We start from the raw sequence: 22,541 nt of genomic DNA, 5'->3' as shown, positions 1-22,541 counted from the left end.
GCTACTAGGGGTGCCTTTTGACCATTTATTAAGCTGTTGTTAGTGCACTTTCTAAGAAACCCTTGGAAGAGTTTAAATTGAAGTAATTTTTTAGCATATGCCATGAGGATGTAGGGCTGAAACTAAATGGTGGATTTTTGACTGAAGAAAATTTCTTTATGGAGGAACCCTGTTATTTACCTGCCATATGTTTAAAGATACTTGAAACTCATCAGACTGGGAGTGTAGAATGCTGTGTTTGGGGGGGAATAGATTATCCTTAGCTAATAGTCTTTAGAATATAATGATTAGAAATAACAGTGGCACATGTGAAATTTAAAACTGACTTCATAATACTTCTATTTTTGGATTAAACCCAAATATTAATTGGGTATAAAATATTTTGTTACATATACATGCAAAAAGTTTTCAGTTAGATTAAAATGTGCATGATATTTGTGAGATTTACCAGAATATTTTTTAAGTTCTCCATTATACAGGGTATTTACTTAGACCCTGAACATGTATTAAATTTTGAAAGTATAAATTACATTAGCCAAACACCAAATTTATTTACTTCAGGTATTATCAAATATACTTTTAATGTTAATAAGCCACAAAATTACTTAAAAAAAAAAAGATGTAGAAGTTCATTGTGACTCAGAGGGTTGAAGAAACTAACTAGTATCCACCAGGATGCAGGTTTGATCTCTGGCCATGCTCAGTGGGTTCAGGATCTGGCATTGCCATGAGCTTTGGTGTAGGTCACAGACATGGTGCGAATCTGGCATCGCTGTGGCTGTGGTGTAGGCCGGCAGCTGCAGCTCAGATTCAACCCCTAACCTGGGAACCTCTATAGGCCACAGGTGTGGCCATTAAAAACAATAATAAAGGAGTTCCCTTCGTGGCGCAGTGGTTAACGAATCCGACTAGGAACCATGAGGTTGTGGGTTCGGTCCCTGCCCTTGCTCAGTGGGTTAACGATCCGGCGTTGCCGTGAGCTGTGGTGTAGGTCGCAGACGCGGCTCGGATCCTGCATTGCTGTGGCTCTGGCGTAGGCTGGCGGCTACAGCTCCGATTCAACCCCTAGCCTGGGAATCTCCATATGCCGCGGGAGCGGCCCAAAGAAATAGCAAAAAAAAAAAAAAGAAAAAAAAAAACAATAATAAAAAAGTAAATAAATAAAAGATGTGGTGTAGGAGTTCCTCTTGTGGCTCAGTGCGTTTAAGGACACCACATTGTCTCTCAGAGGTTAGGAGTTACAGCCCTGCCTTCACTCAGTGGGTTAAAGGTCTGGTATTCCTGCAAGCTGCAGTGTAGGTTCTAGACACAACTCTGATCCAGTGTTGTGGCTGTGGTGTAAGCCTCAGGAGCAGCTCCAATTTGACCCCTAGCCCAGGAATTTTCATATGCCGCAGGTGCGGCTGAAAAAAAAAATTGTAGATCTAGGAAATAAATCCCTTGCTGTTGAGACCTTATCCCTTTCTTTGGATAATTATCAAAACATATTTAAATACTGATAAACTTGATGAGCTATTAAAGGCCATGTAGCTAGTGATCCTGCCTGCATTTTTTGTTTGGTTGGTTGTTTTTTTGTCTTTTTGCCATTTCTTTGGCCGCTCTCGTGGCATATGGAGGTTCCCAAGCTAGGAGTCTAATCAGAGCTGTAGCTGCCGGCCTTCGCCAGAGCCACAGCAATGCGGGATCTGAGCCTCGGCTGCGACCTACACCACAGCTAACGGCAACGCTGGATCCCCAACCCATTGAGCAAGGCCAGGGATCAAACCTGCAACCTCATGGTTCCTAGTCGGATTGGTTAACCACTGCACCACGATGGGAACTCCAACCTGCCTGCATTTTTTTTGAATCCTCTTTTTTTAATTTTCCAAAAGGCAGTTGACATTTATCCAAAAGAAGTGCCACAGTGAACCCGATGGACCAGGAATAGCAGCGCTAACTAGCGAGGAGCGAACTCGATGGGCTAAGGTTATAATTTATACTTTTCTTTTGCGGTATATTTGAGAATCAGTATATTCAAGTATACGATGTAATGATTTGATATTTGTATACATTGAAAAATAATCACCACTGTAAGTCTCTTTAATGTCAATCACTGTATAGAAATTTAGAAACTTTTTTCTTGTGATAACTTTTAAGACCTGTTCTCTAGCAACTTTCAAGTGATATTTGAAAATGAATGATGTATGATGATAATGATATTATTAACTATAATTTATACTCTTTGGGGGGATTATGCTATGATTTTTATTTTATTTACATTTAAATTTCAAATTTTAAGATCCAGTATATGCTGCCCCTTTGTTCACATTTTTGAAACAAAGATAAAAAATAGCTTTAAATGTGCAATGTGTTTAATATTGCACAATATTAAAGAATTAGAGAAAATCTAGGGGGGTGGCATAACTGTGTACTTTTTACATTACAAGCCATGCAATGGAAGGAAAAACCTATTCAGGACTGAACAGAGAGGTCCTTGAATCTACTCTTTTTCGCATTCTTTAAGTTTTGGTGAAGTATAGTTGATTTACAATGTTGTGTTGCATTTACACTTTTCTTGATGAACCTTTCCCCTAACCTTTTGAGAAGCTTTTAAGATTTTTTTGGATATTTTGTATTTAACTTGTAACATTTTAATTATCTCCTTGCCCTTTAGGCACGAGAGTATTTGATTAGACTTAATCCAGAGAACTTGACTCTGTTAGAAAAAATTGAGAGCAGTTTACTGGTATATTCCTTAGAGGATGGCAGTCCACATGTAACACCAGAAGATTATTCTCAGGTATTTAATCATCTTGGTTTGTTATTTCTTCCTGAAAATTTTTTTTGGTGGACTCTTGTGTATATTGAACATGAGAAGAAATTTATTACCTGAAGGCTCTTAAAACTTTCTTAGCTATGTATATACATGTACCAAATGAAGTTTATACATAAACAAATAATGCTTTGTAAATTCTTGCCACGTTGTTTAGGTCCCTTTAGATATATCTTGTGTGTTGTTTAAAGAAGTCTGATTATTACTTGCTTCTCACATGTCAATGTTTCCCAGTCTTTTCACTGTTAGTATATACAGGAAATTTGCATAGTACACTGGAATGAATGAGGTTTTCATAACCAAAGATTACATGAAACCTACCTATAAACTCACACCAATGTACCTTGACACCTTAGTTGGTCAAATCTGTCCAAAGAATTTTATCAGTCTTGTGATTTATTGTTAACATTTGGTTTTCTAGAACACAGTTGCTTTAGTGAAATCAGGGGTTATTGTGGCCTGTTTTTCTTTTTTCTGGGGCCATATCATTTCCTGGGAAAGAATAAAAGGTAATAAAAATATTTGTAGGAGTCTCAGAGTCTTCTGAAAACACTGAAGTTACTTCATAAATGCATTCATCAATATTAAATGAAAGAAATAAAATAAAATAGACTTGAAAGCATTGTACCTGGAAACCAATATTTTCCTCTTCTTCAGCTATATATTTTTTTTAGCAGAATCACCAAACATCTTGAGGAAGACTGTGTTTTAATGAAGTGCAGTTGATAGTTAGACATAATTAGATTATAGCTCATTGCTCACACACTCTAGAAGTTTCTAAAACTACTTTGCGATGTACTCTGATATTTATGTTCTGTTTCATACTTTGTTTTTGTAAAGAATATTTACGATGGTTTCATGACTCGCTAATGACCAAAACTCACTGATTGAGAAACAGGCTTAGTGAGATATGCAATCTTGAAATATTTTCCTTGTAACTATGTTTAATGACTAAACTTAGCAATGCCTCGTACACTGTTCAAATTGCAAAAGCCTTGTTCTTTGAATTGTATATTCTCTAAACATCCATGAATATTGTATCAGCATTCTCTTTTCTGATAGAATTTCTTGGATTTTGAGTGCTGTTTAAAGTCAGGGCCAAAATTACTATCTCTTGAGTCGAACTCTTACCATTTGATTACATTTGATTTACCCAAAGAGGAAAAGTGAAATTTTTCTTGTATGATTATGTGTGTATTTAAGACATACATACTTAAAATCCAATATTACAGTCCTTTTAATTTGGAAATGTTAAATGTATTTAGGTAACTGCAGAGATTCTTACTGGAAATCCAACAGTACGCTGGGGTGACAAATCTTATAACTTGATTTCCTTTTCTAATGGAGTATTTGGCTGTAGTTGTGATGTAAGTAAACTGCTGAAGTTATTTTTTCCTTTTACTCTTTTAGGTTAATTTAATGGCAGTAATCTACAATACCAATGATGTCCTGTGGTAGAATAAGTAAATACTTCTTAGCTTTATGGCATTAAAGTCAAGGGTTTAGTTAGGAATTCCTCAGTGAAAGCAGAGCATAGGACAAATTATTTTCCTCTATAGTCAGGTAACAGTTTGGTGTATATCTGCAAAACAAAATTTACGTATATTTTTATGTTGTATAAATGCTTTAAAATCTACTATTACCTGTTGCTGAGAATTACAACCCATTTTAAAAGGTAAAGCACTATGTATATGTTCTGTGCACAGAGAAATGCATGTGGATATATTTCTAGATTTACCTAGTAATTGTGTAACTTTTTCTAAAATGACCTATGATCTTTGGAACATTATTTACCTCTGGATGTTGAAATGTCTGGTATTGGGAGTTCTCATTGTGGTGCAGCAGAAATGACTCCAACTAGTATTCATGGGAAAAAAAATGAAAAAGAAAAGAAAAACAAAGTAGCTATTATTGCCAAAGAAAGTTGAGCGGTGGATGTGCAGGTAATAGAAACTATGCTATTGTAGTAACTCATCAGGGTGAAAAGTTGCCATGAATTGTTTTGAAAGATTTCCTCTTTCTAGGAGTCCACTGTTGACAAAAAATTGTTTCTTGTTTATTGCTTCAGCTTTTTTCTCTTTAGCTCCTTGTTTGATTCTGCTTGACCTTCTTAGTCTAGGTTATATCCTCTCTATTTCCTCAAAACTTCCCCTTTGTGTAGCAGCTATACAACTTCTGACCTCTTGCCTCCCTTTCTCTTTGACTGGTCAGCTGCAGTTGATTACTGTATTTTTTTTTTTTTTTTTGTCTTTTTGCTATTTCTTTGGGCTGCTCCCACGGCACATGGAGGTTCCCAGGCTAGGGTTCCAATCGGAGCTGTAGCCACGGGCCTACGCCAGAGCCACAGCAACGCGGGATCCGAGCCGCGTCTGCAACCTACACCACAGCTCACGGCAACGCCGGATCGTTAACCCACTGAGCAAGGGCAGGGACCGAACCCGCAACCTCATGGTTCCTAGTCGGATTCGTTAACCACTGAGCCACGACGGGAACTCCTGACTACTGTATTTTTCATATGAGCTGGCACTGCCTTCCTCTCTTAACAGTCCTTCTCTATTTTCTGATTCTAAAACTGACCTTAGTATTATTCATAACCATTTTCCTCTGTGCCTGCTCTCTTCTCTGGTTTTAATAGTTTCATTGACCATTTCTGCATAAGTAGCTTACAGTTCTACTTTTCCAGTTTTTACCTATTATTCTCATTTTGAGAGTTTTGTTTCACTGTATGCTAAATTGTCAAACTGACTGTTACATGTTATGTAAGGGTTAGTTACCATCATCATCAGAATATAGAGTTCCTCAATTACATACTATTCCATAAAATACCCATAGGTCTATAATTAGGGATAAGGCATTTGAGAATTCTGTGCTTTTATTGGGTTAAGAGTAGAGGGAAAGTGAAAATACAATATTGGGTCAAATTTTAACTTGACATAAAGTATTCAAATTCTTGCGTATTTTTATTTTAGCATTCTCCTTTTGATGCGATGGTTATGGTAAACCTCAGCCATTATATTGATCAGAAAGTTTTGGAGAACGAAGGAAGATGGAAGGTATATTAGAACAAATATTTCATCCCTTTTCTTCTCATATTTTTATAGATAAAATATTTTAAAATCTCTGTTTTCAGGGTTCAGAAAAAGTACGAGAAATACCACTTCCAGAGGAGCTTGTTTTCACTGTGGATGAAAAAGTATTAAACGACATCAACCAAGCTAAAGCCCAGTATTTCATGCAGGTAGACTTTTCACATTTCTCTTTGATTAGTGATACTTTATCTTTTAACTACTATGTATGAATATTTGGCTATCATCCAAGTATGATGGCATAAAACATGTAAAAATTATAGCTTTAATACTTTGATTTATGTCTGATGATTAATGCAAATGATAATTTGGTTATCATCAGGGTATTCTTCTTAGGTGGGCTTTCATTGTTCCCATTTAATTATTTTTGTCAGGCATCTGACCTGCAGCTTGTGGTGTATGCCTTTACATCTTTTGGCAAAAAGCAAACCAAGAAGAAGCAGCTTCACCCTGATGCGTTTATTCAGCTGGCACTTCAGCTGGGCTATTATAGACTTCATGGACGGTGAGGACCATTCATTTTCCCTCTTCAGAATCTTTAAATCCAAGGGTGTATCTTTACCATTCTATCCTCAACGTTTTTCTGATGTTTTTCCCACAAGGCGCTGTGCCCTAATTTGTACTTTATCAATCATGTTATTAGAGTTTCCAACTGTGACACAGTCTTTCACTACCTTGATACTTGTGACTTCTCTACATTCTTCTGAGAGAAGTAGTTTCCATTTTGCATAACAACAAACATTTTCAAGCTTGAGTATTTTATTTATTTATTTAGGTATTTATTTATTATTTTTGCTTTTTTTTTTAGGGCCACACCTGCAGCATATGGAAGATCCCAGGCTAGGGGTTGAATCTGAGCTGCAGCTGCCAGCCTACGCCACAGCCACAGCCACTCAGGATCTGAGCCTACACCACAGCTGACAGCAGGGCCGGATCCTCAACCCACTGAGCAAGGCCAGGGATTGAACCTGCATCCTCATGGATACTAGCTGGATTCGTTTCCACTGAACCACAGTGGAAACTTCTGGTCTTAAGTATTTTATACTTTTTGATGCTATCGTAAATTAGATTGTTTTTCCTGATTTTCTTTTCAGATGATTTATTGGTAGTGTATGGAAATGTAACCAATTTTTGCTTGTTGACTTTATATCCTGAAATTTTGTTGAATTCGTATGTTAGCTCCAACAGTTTTCTGTGGATTTTTTTGTATTTTTTAAAATATAAGATGAGATATCCGTGAAGAGAGATAGCTTTGATTTCTCCTTTCTGATTTGGATGCCTTATTTTTTATTTTTTATTTTTCCTGGCCAGAACAACCAGTACCATGTTGAACAGAAATGACATAAGTTGGCATCCTTTTTTTCTTACTTATCTTAGGTGGAAAGTTTTTGGTTTTTCACCATTGAGTATGATGTTAGCTGTGGATTTTTCATAAATACCCTTTATCATATTGAGGAAGTTCCCTTGTTCCCTTGATTTTTATTATGGAAGATTGCTGGATTTTGTTAACTGCTTTTGATCGTCATATAGGTTTTTTTCTTCATTCTATTAATGTGGTATTACTTTTGATCAATCCTCATATGTTGAACCATTCATGCATTTCTTGGATAAATCCCACTTGGTCAAGGTTATCATCCTTTTGGTCTGCTGCTGAATTTGGTTTGCTGGTAATTTGTAGAGGATTTTTGCATCTATATTCGTTAAGGGATATTGGTTTATAGTGTCTTTTTTTGTAGTGTCTTTGCCTGGTTTTGATATCAGGGTGGCCTCATATTACAAGGAGGGAAGAGTTTGAAAAGGATCGGTGTTAATTCTTTAAGTCTTAAATTAATCAATGAAACCGTCTGATCCAGGACTTACTTTTGTTGGGAGGCTTTTCATTGTTGATTTTTCTCAATACTTATAGATGTCCAGTCATATTTCTATTTTTAATTGAGTCACATTTGGTAGTTTTTATGTTTCTCAGGATACATCCATTTCATCTCGGCTATCCAAACTATTATATACAGTTGTTCATAATATTCTATTATAATCCTTTTTATTTCAGTGAAATCAGTAGTAATGCCCTCTCTTTCATAGCTAATTTCAGTAATTGGAGTCTTGCCCCCCCTTTTTCTTTTTCTTTTTCTTTTTTTTTTTCCCACTGTACAGCAAGGGGGTCAGGTTATCCTTACATGTATACATTACAATTACATTTTTTCCCCACACTTTCTTCTGTTGCAACATGAGTATCTAGACAAAGTTCTCAATGCTATTCAGCAGGATCTCCTTGTAAATCTATTCTAAGTTGTGTCTGATAAGCCCAAGCTCCCGATCCCTCCCACTCCCTCCCCCTCCCATCAGGCAGCCACAAGTCTTTTCTCCAAGTCCATGATTTTCTTTTCTGAGGAGATGTTCATTTGTGCTGGATATTAGATTCCAGTTATAAGTGATATCATATGGTATTTGTCTTTGTCTTTATGGCTCATTTCACTCAGTATGAGATTCTCTAGTTCCATCCATGTTGCTGCAAATGGCATTATGTCATTCTTTTTTATGGCTGAGTAGTATTCCATTGTGTATATATACCACCTCTTCCGAATCCAATCATCTGTCGATGGACATTTGGATTGTTTCCATGTCCTGGCTATTGTGAATAGTGCTGCAATGAACATGCAGGTGCATGTGTCTCTTTTAAGTAGAGTTTTGTCCGGATATATGCCCAAGAGTGGGATTGCAGGGTCATATGGAAGTTCTATGTATAGATTTCTAAGGTATCTCCACACTGTTCTCTATAGTGGCTGTACCAGTTTACATTCCAACCAGCAGTGCAGGAGGGTTCCCTTTTCTCCACAGCCCCTCCAGCACTTGTTATTTGTGGATTTATTAATGATGACCATTCTGACTGGTGTGAGGTGGTATCTCATGGTAGTTTTGATTTGCATTTCTCTTATAATCAGCGATGTTGAGCATTTTTTCATGTGTTTGCTGGCCATCTGTATATCTTCTTTGGAGAAATGTCTATTCAGGTCTTTTGCCCATTTTTCCATTGATTGATTGGCTTTTTTGCTGTTGAGTTGTATAAGTTGCTTGTATATTCTAGAGATTAAGCCCTTGTCGGTTGCATCATTTGAAACTATTTTCTCCCATTCTGTAAGTTGTCTTTTTGTTTTCTTTTTGGTTTCCTTTGCTGTGCAAAAGCTTTTCAGTTTGATGAGTTCCTATGGGTTTATTTTTGCTCTAATTTCTATTGCTTTGGGAGACTGACCTGAGAAAATATTCATGATGTTGATGTCAGAGAGTGTTTTGCCTATGTTTTCTTCTAGGAGTTTGATGGTGTCCTGTCGTATATTTAAGTCTTTCAGCCATTTAGAGTTTATTTTTGTGCATGGTGTGAGGGTGTGTTCTAGTTTCATTGCTTTGCATGCAGCTGTCCAGGTTTCCCAGCAATGCTTGCTGAATAGACTGTCTTTTTCCCATTTTATGTTCTTGCCTCCCTTGTCAAAGATTAATTGACCATAGGTGTCAGGGTTTATTTCCGGGTTCTCTATTCTGTTCCATTGGTCTGTCTGTCTGTTTTGATACCAGAACCACACTGTTTTGATGAGTGTGGCTTTGTAGTATTTCTTGAAGTCTGGGAGAGTTATGCCTCCTGCTTGGTTTTTGTTTCTCAGGATTGCTTTGGCAATTCTGGGTCTTTTGTGGTTCCATATAAATGTTTGGATTGTTTGTTCTAGTTCTGTGAAAAATGTCCTGGGTAATTTGATAGGGATTGCATTAAATCTGTAGATTGCTTTGGGTAGTATGGCCATTTTTTACAATATTGATTTTTCCAATCCATGAACATGGAATATCTTTCCATTTCTTTACATCTTCTTTGATTTCTTTGATTAAAGTTTTATAGTTCTTGGCATATAGGTCCTTTACCTCCTTGGTCAAGTGTATTCCAAGGTATTTGATTTTGTGAGGTGCAATTTTAAAAGGTATCATATTTTTGAATTCCTTTTCTAATGTTTCATTGCTGGTATACAGAAATGCAACTGACTTCTGAATGTTAATCTTATGTCCTGCTACTTTGCTGAATTTATTAATCAGTTCAAGGAGTTTTTGGGTTGAGTCCTTAGGGTTTTCTAGGTATAGTATCATGTCATCTGCATACAGTGACAGTTTTATCTCTTTTCTTCCTATATGGATGCCTTTTATTTCTTTTGTTTGTCTGATTGCTGTGGCTAGGACTTCCAAAACTATGTTGAAGAGCAGTGGTGAGAGTGGGCATCCCTGTCTTGTTCCAGATTTGAGTGAGAAGGCTTTCAGTTTTTCCCCATTGAGTATTATATTTGCTGTGGGTTTATCATAAATGGTTTTGATTATATTCAGTAATGTTCCCTCTATACCCACTTTGTTGAGGGTCTTGATCATGAATGGATGTTGGACTTTGTCAAATGCTTTTTCTGCGTCTATTGAGATGATCATATGATTTTTGACTTTTTTTTGTTAATGTGTTGTATGACGTTGATTGATTTGCATATGTTGAACCATCCTTGTGAACCTGGGATGAACCCAACCTGGTCATGGTGTATAATTTTTTTGATATGTTGTTGGATTCGGTTGGCTAAGATTTTGTTGAGAATTTTTGCATCTATATTCATCAGTGATATTGGGCGATAGTTTTCTTTTTTGGTGGTATCTCTGTCTGGTTTTGGAATTAGGGTGATGGTGGCCTCATAGAATGTCTTTGGGAGTATTCCTTCTTCTTCAACCTTTTGAAAGAGTTTAAGGAGGATGGGCACCAATTCCTCTTTATATGTTTGATAGAATTCACCTGTGAAGCCATCTGGTCCTGGACTTTTATTTGTAGGGAGTGATTTTATGACCTCTTCAATTTCATTTCTAGTGATCGGTCTGTTCAGTTGGTCTGTTTCTGCTTGATTCAGTTTTGGCAGGCTGTAAGATTCTAGAAAATTGTCCATTTCTTCCAGATTGTCAAACTTATTGCCATATAGTTGTTCATAGTATTCTCTTATGGTTTTCTGTATTTCTGCTGTATCCGTTGTGATTTCTCCTTTTTCATTTATAATTTTGGTTATTTGGGTTCTTTCCTCTTTTTAGTGAGTCTGGCCAGGGGTTTGTCCATTTTGTTCACCTTTTCAAAGAACCAGCTCTTGGTTTTATTAATTTTCTCTATTGTTTTTTGAGTCTCTATTTTATTGATTTCTTCTTTGATCTTTATAATTTCCTTCCTTCTGCTGACTTTAGGACTTCTTTTTTTTTTTTTTTTTTTTTTTTTGGTCTTTTTTGTCTTTTTTTTTTTTGTTGTTGTTGTTGTTGTTGTTGCTATTTCTTGGGCCGCTCCCGCGGCATATGGAGGTTCCCAGGCTAGGGGTTGAATCGGAGCTGTAGCCACCGGCCTACGCCAGAGCCACAGCAACGCGGGATCCGAGCCGTGTCTGCAACCTACACCACAGCTCACGGCAACGCCGGATCGTTAACCCACTGAGCAAGGGCAGGGATCGAACCCGCAACCTCATGGTTCCTAGTCGGATTCGTTAACCACTGCGCCACGACGGGAACTCCCAGGACTTCTTTGTTCTTCTTTTTCTAATTCGTTTAGGTGGAGGGTTAAGTTGTCAATTTGGGATCTTTCTTCTTTTTTGAGAAAGGCCTGGATTGCTATAAATTTCCCTCTGAGCACTGCTTTCGCAGCATCCCATAGATTTTGAGAGGTTGTGTCTTCATTATCATTTGTTTCAAGGTAGTTTTTAATTTCCGTCTTGATTTCCTCATTGACCCATTGGTTTTTTAGTAGCATGTTGTTTAGACTCCATGGAGTAGGTTTTTTCTCTTTGCTTTTCCCATGGTTGATTTCTAATTTCATGGCATTGTGGTCAGAGAAGATACTTGAGATAATTTCTATGCTCCTAAATTTATTGAGATTCGCTTTGTGTCCCAATATGTGGTCGATTCTTGAGAATGTTCCATGAGCATTTGAGAAGAATGTGTATTCTGCTTTTTTTGGATGTAGTGTCCTGAAGATATCAATTAAGTCTAACTTTTCTATTGTTTCCTTTAGGATCTCTGTTGCTTTATTGGTTTTCTGTCTAGAGGATCTGTCCATTGATGTGAGGGGGGTATTTAGGTCTCCTACTATGATTGTATTCTCATCAATATATCCCTTTATGTCTGTTAATATTTGTTGTATGTATCTGGGTGCTCCTATATTTGGGGCATATATGTTGGCGATAGTAACATCCTCTCCTTGGATGGATCCCTTAATCATTAAGTAGTTTCCTTCTTTGTCTTTCTTTATGTCTTTTGTTTTAAAGTCTATTTTGTCTGATATGAGTGTTGTGACTCCTGCTTTTCTGTCATGTCTATTGGCGTGAAATATTTTTCCCCACCCTTTCACTTTCAATCTATAAGTATCCTTTGTCCTAAGGTGAGTTTCTTGTAGGCAGCATATTGAAGGTTTTTGCCTTTTTATCCACTCAGCCACTCTGTGTCTTTTGATTGGGGCATTCAGTCCATTGACATTTAAGGTGATAATTGATAGATGATTATTTATTGCCATTTTGAACCTCGTGTTCCAGTTGATTCTATGGTTCTCCATTCTTCCTTTATTTATTTATTTATTTTTTTGGTTGGATGGTCTCCTGTTATTATCTGCTTGAGTGTTTTGTTTTTTTTTTTTAAATTTTTTGCAAATGCAATGTTTGGTTTTGGCTTGTGGTTGCTCTGTTTTTTAAGTATGCTAACCCCTTCCCATAATTGTGTGTTTGGTCTGTAAGGTCCTGTAAGTTCAAACACTTCATTACTATATTAAAATTAAGAAGAGAAGCATACAAACAAACAAACAAAAAGGGGTATTTATTTCCTAACATCCCTTGCCCACATTTTATGGTTTTGATGACTCTTTTTTATTTTTTCTTTTTAATTTTATTTTGTTTGAAGCATGTTCATGATTAAATCTGTATGCTGGCTTATTTGAGTGACTGCTCTCTGATTGCAGTTTCCTCAGTCCTAGTTCTTCCTCTTCTTCTTTTTTTTTTTTTCTTTTCTTTTTTCTTCCCTTTCCTTCCTTTCTTTTTGGTTTAGAGAAGCCCTTTCAATATTTCCTTTAACCTGGGTTTTGTGTTGCTGTATTCTTTAAGTTTTTGTTTGTTGGGAAAAATTTTTATTTCCCCTTCTATTTTAAATGATATTCTTGCTGGATAGAGTATTCTAGGTTGCATATTTTTTCCTTTTAGCACTTTAAATATCTCTTGCCATTCCCTCCTGGCCTGTAGTGTTTCTGTAGAGAAATCAGCTGATATTCTTATGGGGGTTCCCTTGTAGGTAACATTCTGCTTTTCTCTTGCTGCCTTTAGGATCCTCTCTTTATCACTAACTTTTGCCATTTTTATTATGATATGTCTTGGTGTGGGTCTATTTGGGTTCAGTTTGTTTGGGGCCCTCTGTGCTTCTTGTATCTTGAACCCAGTATCCTTTAGATTTGGGAAGTTTCCATCGATAATTTCTTCAAATATATTTTCCATCCCCTTATCTTTTTCTACTCCTTCTGGAATTCCTATTATGCGTAGATTGGCCCACTTTATATTATCCCATAATTCTCTTATATTGCTTTCCTGTTTTTAATTCGGTTTTCTGTCTGCTGACCTGATTGGGTGATTTCCATTATTCTATCTTCCATATCACTGATTCGTTCTTCTGCATTATTCATTCTGGTTTTTACTGCCCTTAGTTCAGTTTGCATCTCTGCAAATGAATGTTCTAGTTCTTCTTGGCTCCTCCTTATATTTTCTAGTTCCTTTCTGAGGGTATCTGCATTACTGTTCATATCTTCTCTTAATTCCTTCAGTATTTTCACTATTTCTCTTTTGAACTCCAGGTCTGTCAGACTGCAGAGATCTGTTTCATTGTTGACTGTTTTAGGTGAGTTTTCCTGTTGGTTTGACTGGGGGTGGTTTCTCAGCTTCTTCATCTTGCTTGTTGTTTTCTTTCTCCTGAGGGAGTTGTAATCTCCGTTATCGGGCAGTGTTTGCCTTGTCACTGCCGTGGAATATTTCCTGAGGGCTGGTGTTGTTGGTCAATCTTTTTTGAGGCAGTGTGGCTTTTCTGGAGTGTTGATGGGGCTAACAGGGTTTCTTTGAAGCAAAGGAGGACTTCCTGAGGGTAGACAGGACTGGGAGGTCCACACCACGATGGTAGCAGATTTCACTCGGTCAGGCAGCGCTTGCTCTGGTGTTTTTAGGCTGTCGGGTTCTTGCAGGGGGTTGGTGGTGTTGGGCAGCTATTCCTCAGGAGTGCAGCACCCCCTGGGGGCTGGAGCAGCTATCTGGGTCACTGAGAACCTAAGAGGCTCTTCCCTAGGGCAGCCCAACTCAGAAGGACGGCCTGAGAATGTAGGTGGATCTTTTCACAGTCTGGCCAAGCTCGTTGCAGCTTTTCTGGGCTGCAGGGGCTCCTCCAGGGGGCTGGTGGTGCTGAGCAGCTATTCCGTGGGAGTGGGGCACCCCCTGAGGGCTTTGGAGGCTAGCAGGGCCGCTGAAAACCCAAGAGGCTCTTCCCCAGGGCAGCCCGATTCAGAAAGACCGTCTGAGATCTTTTCATGGCTCGGCCAGGCTTGTTGCAGCTTTTCTGGGCTGCAGGGGGTCCTGCCTGGAGCTGGCAGTCCTATGCAGCTGATCCACTAGGTCTCGGCACCCCCTGGGGGCTTGGGCAGGTAGCAGGGCTGCTGAAAACCCAAGAGGCTCCTCCCCAGGGCAGCCCGACTCAGAAAGACCGTCCAAGAATTAGGCAGATCTATTCACAGCCTGGCTAGGCTTGTTCTAGCTTTTCTGGGCTGCAGGCCTTTTCTCGGGGGCTGGTGGTGTTTGGTGCTGCTCTGCGGAAGTGTAGCCCCTCCAAAGGGCAAGCAGGCCTGTGCAGGGACAGTCCCTGCGGTGGTAGGCTTCAGGCAATTGTTGAGGCCAGCCCTCCTGGATGGCAGGCAGCCCCAGGTCTGGTGAGAGCGTAGGGAGTGGTGGAGGTGGGGGGAGGGGATGCACTGGGAAGCACAGCTTTCAGCTAGCTAGCGGGCCTGTAAGCTTGCTGTGGCGTGAGGAGTATTCTGTGGGGACCCACCCCTTCTTCTCTCCCCTCCCCAGCATGGGCGCAGAGCAGGCTCTTCTCCCAGGTTCCCTCTGATGCGGCTTTCCACTTCCCCGCCCCTAGAGTATTGCTCCCTTCCTCTGCGACAGCTTTGTTTTCTAGTCTCCCAGGCAGTCTCTGCCCCGTCAAACTTGACAGACCGGTTTCTAGACCTCCCAAGCAGTTTCTGCTCCATCCCCCCCTCCCCCCCGCTCCCAGCCCTTTCCCGGGGACTAACCTCTGGAGCCGAGGACTCGGTGCCCAGCCCCCACCCGGGCATCTCAGTTTTTGGTGACTGTGTCCGTAGTTCAGATGGTCTGTTCGGTTCTTGATCGGCTTTTCAGTACTCCAACTTACTGCTACACTCTTCTCTGCATCTGGAGATTCCTCTGGTTCATTTGATCTTTCCCCCGAGTAGGTGACTTTCCAGGGTGCGGGATCCCTTTCTCCTCCTCAGTTCCCTTTCGGGAGCGCCCGTCCAGCTCGGATTCACCTTCTCTCACTCTCCTCTTTTCTCTTGTTTTGCCTAGTACTGTCACGAACTTCTTGCCGTTATTGGAGTTTAGGTTCTTCTGCCAGTGATTGGTTGCTGTTCTGTGCGAGTCATTTATTCTGTAGATGTGCTTTTTTTGTTGTGTTTGTGAGAGAGGGTGAACGTGTCCCCCTACTCCTCTGCCATCTTGTCTGAGACCCCCCCCCCTTTTTCTTTGTCAGTGTAGCTAAAAGCTTATCAATTTGGTTGGTCTTTTAAAAGAACCAACTTTTGGTTTAGTTAACTTTATCTATTTTTCGTTTCTGTGGTTTGTTTCTCTCTAATCTTATTTTCTTATTTGCTGGCTTTGAGACTAGTTTGCTCTTCTTTTTTCTAGTTCCTTGAAGTGTGTAGTTAGTTTACTGATTTGAGGTGGTCTTTTGTCAATGTAAGTATTTAGAGCCATAAATTTCCCCCTGAACAGTGCTTTTCCTCATTCCATAAGTTTTGGTATGTTGTGTTTTACTTTTCATTCATCTCAAGGTGTATTCTAATTTACCTTGTGATTTCTCCCTAATCACTTGGTTAAAAGCGTGTTGTCTTATTTCTACGTATTTGTGAGATTTTTAGTTTTTCTTCTGATATTGTTTGCTAGCTTCATCCCACTGTCATTAAAGAAGATACTTTGTATGATTCTAGTCTTGTTAAATTTATTGAGACTTATTTTGTGACCAAATGATGGTCTATCTTAGAGAATGTCCCATGTGCATGCACCTGAGAAGAATTTGTATTCTGATGTTCCTGAGTGGCATATTCTATATATGTCTTCTGGTCTAATTGTTTATAGTGTTGTTCAAATCCTCTCTTTTTTGGCTGCCCCAATGCACATGGAGTTCCTGCACCAGGGATTACATCTAAGCCTCAGTTGCAATGTAAGCCACAGTTGTGGCAACACTAGATGCTTAACCCACTGTGCCAGCCTAGGGATTGAACCTGTGTCCCAGCACTGGTGAGGCACTGCTGATTCCATTGCACCACATCAGGAACTCCTGGTGCATGTATCTTTATATTTGTTATATCTTGATGAATTAAGGCTTTTATCAATATGTAATGTCCTTTTTGTCTTGTTCAACCTTTTTACTTAAAATGTATTTTGTCTAATAATACAACCACTTAAAGTGAAAAAAGAATATATACTCCAACTTTTTTGATTACTGTCTTTTTTGATCTTTGTGCTTTTAACTTTTTAGTATCTTGATATCTAAAGTGAATCTCTTGGGAATTCCCTGGTGGCATCGTGATTAGAACTTGGCACTTTCACTGCTGCTGCCTGTGTTCAGCCCCTGGTCTGGGAACTGAGATCCCACATCAAGCAGCTGCACATCATGGCCAAAATAATAACTAAAGTGAATTTCTTTTGGACCATGTAAGGGTAGACTGTGGTTTTTGTTCTTTCTACCAATCACTGCCTTTGATTGGAGAGTTCAGTCTACTTACATTTAAGATAACTACTGATAGGGAGAATGCTGCCGTTTAGCTATGTTTTCTGTAGGTCTTACGTGTTTTTGTTCTTGAGTTCTTCCATTACTGCCTTTTTTAGTGTTGAGTGGAGTTTTTGGGGTGTACCATTTTGATTTCCCTATTCTTTCTTTTCCTCTGTTTTTGAAAGCTTTTTTACTTATGGCTGTCTTGGCAGTTACATTTAACATCCTAAATTTATAGGAACCTAATTTGAATAATATCAGTTTAATCTCAGTAGTGTATACACTGTGCTTTCATACATCTCTGTACTCCACTCTTGACTGCATCTTGTTACATTGTATCTGTTAGCATACATTTATATTATTATCTTATTTTCCCTTTAAGTAAAAAAAAAAATTGTTAAACATTGTTTCTCTATCTCCCATGTTTGCTGTAAGCTGGTAGTTAGATTTGGAAACTTAAGACTAGTTATCAGTTATTTTTTTAAATAAAAGTAAATGAGATAATTAATGTTATTTGTTCCCTATCTCATCTCATTCAGATTGAGAGCAAGTTTAGTTGTTAGCCAATGTCCATTATAAAGTTTCCTCTCTGATTTTATTTTTACCCAGTGGTTTTAATGGCTGTTTGATATCATTAACAAGATCTATGATTTCATTAGAGGTTGCAGAGTAGTGATAATACTTCATTAATTCTTCCTGCTTTTATTTTTAATTTGTTTTTTAAAGTATGTCATTTTAGTGGTTTAAATTTTTTACACTCTCTGCTTGACATTTTACAAGGATACTCTTTCATCTCAGAGGCAGTCTTATTGAAACACTGAACAGAGGAGACTCAATAACTAAGCCCTCTTAATGCCCATGTTCAGACCTTTTACTCTAATTCCATTTGAACTTTTAACTCTAAATTCCTAACTCTAAATTCCTATCAGTGGAAAAGTAAAAGAACTTTATACCAAAATTATTAAATCATTCTCCAACCTAGGGAAACAGCACCTAGGAAACTTCTTAAATAATGCTTTTATTTAATTCTGCAGTCCTTCACATTCTATATGAGGGAACTATAGGCCAAGGACTCTGTATTATCTATAGCTGTGTAATGGATTACCCCAGATTTTAGTGGCATATTAGAACAATGAACATTTATCCTCTAACATTTTTTTGTCAAGAATACAGGTGCAGCTTAGCTCTGTCTGCCTTCAGGTCTCTTGTGAGCTTGTAGTTAGAGTGTAGCCAGGGATGTTTCCTCATCTGAAGGTATTCCTCCATGAGGAGCCCTTTCCAGGCTCACTCACATGTTTATTAGTAGGGCTCATTTCCTCCCCAGCTGCTGTCCAGAGGTTTCTTGCCACCTGAGCACCTCTGTAGAGCAGCTTGCAGCATGATAGCTGGTTCTCTTCTTGGTAAGGAAATGAGAGAGCTCTCTTTGTAATCTGATTTCACAGTTACTATCTCATCACTCACTTTTGTCATATTCCTTCCATTAGAAGGAAGACACTAAGTCTATCTCACACTCACCTTGAAGGCTTATACCAGGGAGTCAGTAGCAAGAGGCAGGGATCCCTGGAGGCATCTTAGAGGCCACCTATCACAGACACCAACATATACAACATGACAGCAGCCAAGCCTTTTTTTTTTTTTTTTTTTTTTTTTTTTGTCTTTTTGCTATTTCTTTGGGCCGCTTCCACGGCACATGGAGGTTCCCAGGCTAGGGGTCCAATCGGAGCTGTAGCCACCGGCCTACGCTAGAGCCACAGCAACGCGGGATCCGAGCCGCGTCTGCAACCTACACCACAGCTCACGGCAACGCCGGATCATTAACCCACTGAGCAAGGGCAGGGACCGAACCCGCAACCTCATGGTTCCTAGTCGGATTCGTTAACCACTGCGCCAGGACGGGAACTCCCCAGCCAAGCCTTTGACACATTTCCTGTTATTCCAAACCAGAGTATTGTTTGCTCTTTGATATGGCCTCTTGGTTATTGAGAGTCTCAACTCTCATCTGTATTGTAGAACTTAGTCTCTGACCAAAGCCCACTTTATTAGGTAAACTCTCTCCGTAATAACATTAGAGCATTTTCTTTCTTATGACACATTCTCTTATTTTCATTTTTTCTTGTAGCCCTGGTTGCTGCTATGAAACAGCTATGACAAGATACTTTTATCATGGCCGTACAGAAACCATGCGGTCATGTACAGTAGAAGCAGTTAGTTGGTGCCAGTCCATGCAGGATCCTTCTACCAGTGTGAGTATTTGAAAAGAAAAAATTAACAAGATTATTTTTTTGTTCTAAAGGAAGCTTGGCCCTTGAATAAGTAACCTATTCAATTACTTGGATCAGTAGAACACTTTCAAATCTTTCTTTTTTCCTGAAATTTTCAAACATTTGTTCTTTTACCCGTGAAGTGTGTACTTAGAAAGAATTAGAAACAAGAGATATGACACAAAAAGCATAATTGTGTCATCTTCTAGGCAATTTCCTCGATGCTTTGAGTATTTCACAACTATTGATCTGACTTTAGAATAACACCCATAAAATGCAGACTGCCAAAGTACCTTCAGGAAGAAGCTTTTCTTTTCTTTTCTTTTTTTAATTAGTGAGTTTTACTACATTTACAGTTGTACAATGATCATCACAACCAAATTTTATAGCATTTCCATCCCAAACCCCCAGCCCTTCTCCCCCACCCCCAGCTGTCTCCTTTGGAAACCATAAGTTTTTCAAAGTCTGTGAGTCAGTATCTGTTCTGCAAAGTTCATTGTGTCATTTTTTCAGATTCCACATATAAGCGATAGCATATGATGTTTGTGTCTCACTGACTGACTTCACTTAGCATGATAACTTCTAGGTCCATCCATGTTGCTGCAAGTGCCGTTACTTCTTTCCTTTTAATGGCTGAGTAATAATCCATTGTGTGTATGTACCACATCTTCTTGATCCACTCCTCTGTTGATAGACATTTAGGTTGTTTCCATATCTTGGCCCTTGTGATAGGAGGAAGCTTTTCTTGATGTGGTTGAATATTTTTCAAGTCAGATTCTTTTCTTCATGTGTTAGAACCAGAAAAACTTTGTATGTTTTGTTTTATACTTATTTTGAAGCATTTAGACAAAGGGGTATTTTCTACTGCTATTTTGGTATTATGTTTGTGTCTTTAGTTTTGATAGACATAGAAATGTATATGTTATTTTATCTTACTAGAGCTGCTTCATTATCATTTTTGTACAGTTATGCTTTAGTTTTATTATTATTATTATTTTGTCTTTTTGCCTTTTCTAGGGCCACTCATACGGCATATGGAAGTTCCCAGGCTAGGGGTTGAATTAGAGCTGTAGCCTCCAGCCTATGCCAGAGCCAAGACATGTCTGTGACCTATACCATAGCTCATGGCAATGCCAGATCCTTAACCCACTGAGCAAGGCCAGAGATCGAACTCGCAACCTCATGGTTCCTAGTCGGATTTGTTAACCACTGAGCCATGATGGGAACTCTGGGTTATGCTTTAGTTTTGAAATCGTAATTGCTTCTGTCTTTACACTTGTAAATGTCACTTTGGAGCTGCCCGCAGTTCCTGTTTTCTTGTTGCTGGAGAAAAAATTAAGTTACAGGGCCTATAGGAAAGAAAAGGAATTGGAAGAAGTAAGGAAGAGACACAGATCTATGTGTCTATATGTCTCAGGCTCTTTCTAGAAGTTTTTTTTCCCTCCCAAGTTACCCAGATCCTTATTACTTTGAGCTCAGGTTTTTTATTTTTTTGGTTTCTGAACAGTTTGTTATTGAAATATCTCTTGATTTTAAACACAGCTTTCTGAGCGGCAGCACAAGATGTTAGAAGCTTTTGCAAAACATAATAAAATGATGAAAGATTGTTCAGCTGGAAAAGGTACTCACACTAGAATTATTCTGACTTTTAAAAAAATTCTCTCATGCTGAAAATTGTTTTCTAACTTGAGATTTGGGGTTTTCTTACAGGATTTGACCGTCATCTTTTAGGTCTGTCACTCATAGCAAAAGAGGAAGGTCTTCCTGTTCCAGAACTCTTTACAGACCCACTTTTCTCCAGAAGGTAATAGAACTGTGTTTTTTGTAACTTCATCAGTTTCTTTCTCCCTGAATGTTAAAAGCTTTTCAGAAGCCAGGTAAGCGTCTGTAAGCCTAATAAAATATCCTTTCTTTGTTCTGTACAGTGGAGGAGGTGGAAACTTTGTCCTCTCAACAAGTCTGGTTGGTTATTTTAGAATCCAGGGAGCAGTGGTTCCAATGGTACACAATGGCTATGGATTTTTCTATCACATCAGAGATGACAGGTGAGGCTGCTCTTTTTATTCTTACTGTGCTCACTTTTATTGTTTGAATCTCTTTTCTACCGTGTGGTTATGATAGTGTTGTCATTTGTCACTTGCTGCATGGACATTTGTTTTTACCACTTAGCCATTGAAACAATTCTCTTTCCTGCTTTTGAGACATTTGTCAAATCAGTCCTTTAGATGTTTTGTGCAGAACATCATTTAAAGTTGATTCAGTAATCATATCATCCTCCACAAAAATCAGTACACGTATTACCATATTCATTCTACCCAAGGTGTTTGATCTTAAGTTCAGATAAAATCTGATGGTACATAAACACGTGGTGATTGGTGTAGTCGTAGACAGTACTGAGGCCAAGACGAGAGACTAGGTAAATTAGTTTATATGCAGAAAAGGATGTTGATCCTCCTCTGAGACCCTGCACCATCTAGCTCTCATCTGCCTTTCTGACTCCGTCTCCTTCAACACTGTCACCCTTTCACTCCACTCCAGCCGCACTGCCGCCTTGTACCTTGAACCTGCCAAGCAAGCTCCCTCCAAAAGGCCCTCACTGTCATGATTTCCTCTACCTAGTAGTGTCTTCCTTGAAATGGGTGCAAGGATGGTTCCCTTATGTCATACAAATACATGGTCTCATCTGAGAGGCCTTCCCTAACCACCTAAAATAACACATTCCTTCCTTCCCCCCACACACCTGCTGCATTTTAACATTTATAACCACCTGATAGGAGTGTGTATGTATGTTTGTATGTTATCTTTCTTGGCTTCCTACACTGTAAGCCTGCAGGAACATGGGTCTTTGTTTCTGTATCTCCAGCTTGGTAACAATGCCTCATAAATTTATTGCACTCAGCAAATGTTTCACAATGACTTTGGTGTTGAACATAAGTATACAGGTCGCGGGGGAGGGAAGAACTTCGCATTTATAAGGTACAAGACAAAGGCAGTATAGCTATAAATTAGCAATGGGGTGGGAAGGTGGTAGAAGAGATGGAAGAGAGGCACACAAGAGGTCAAGCTGATAGGGCAATGTTCTCAACCCTGAGTGCGCATGAGAATCACCTGGAGAGCTTTCAAAACAGTACTCCCGGAGGAACTGGTTGGTTGGGGTAGTCAGTTGATGTAGGGCCTCTTAACATGTAAGGAATATTTTTGCTTTCCTCCTAAGAGTAATCAGAGGCATTTTTACCAATTTTACACGTGAAAGTTAAATATTTTATTTACACGTGAAAGGGACCATTGGTTGCTGTATGAAATATAAATTAGGTGGACAGT

At 38.8% G+C, this 22,541-nt stretch overlaps 1 protein-coding gene across 1 annotated transcript in view; it reads left to right on the top strand.

The window, feature by feature from the left end:
* Positions 1–22,541, top strand: part of CROT (carnitine O-octanoyltransferase) — a 44,850-nt gene that overhangs the window by 19,496 nt on the left and 2,813 nt on the right. Inside the window, 10 exon segments of the mRNA NM_001243217.1 lie at positions 1,872–1,965; positions 2,654–2,779; positions 4,078–4,179; positions 5,782–5,865; positions 5,943–6,050; positions 6,273–6,403; positions 19,079–19,202; positions 20,763–20,841; positions 20,931–21,024; positions 21,146–21,265. Of these exon segments, the coding sequence (NP_001230146.1) occupies positions 1,872–1,965; positions 2,654–2,779; positions 4,078–4,179; positions 5,782–5,865; positions 5,943–6,050; positions 6,273–6,403; positions 19,079–19,202; positions 20,763–20,841; positions 20,931–21,024; positions 21,146–21,265 (1,062 nt within the window).

The sequence above is a fragment of the Sus scrofa genome, chromosome 9 (genome assembly GCF_054392235.1).
Source record: "Sus scrofa isolate SSC_HxYL_T2T_F1_AM1 chromosome 9, Sscrofa_HxYL_maternal_Yorkshire_Landrace_v2.0, whole genome shotgun sequence".
Classification (NCBI taxonomy): domain Eukaryota; kingdom Metazoa; phylum Chordata; class Mammalia; order Artiodactyla; family Suidae; genus Sus; species Sus scrofa.
Note: the sequence above shows the minus strand (reverse complement) of the source record. Positions and strands in the feature narration are given on the sequence as shown.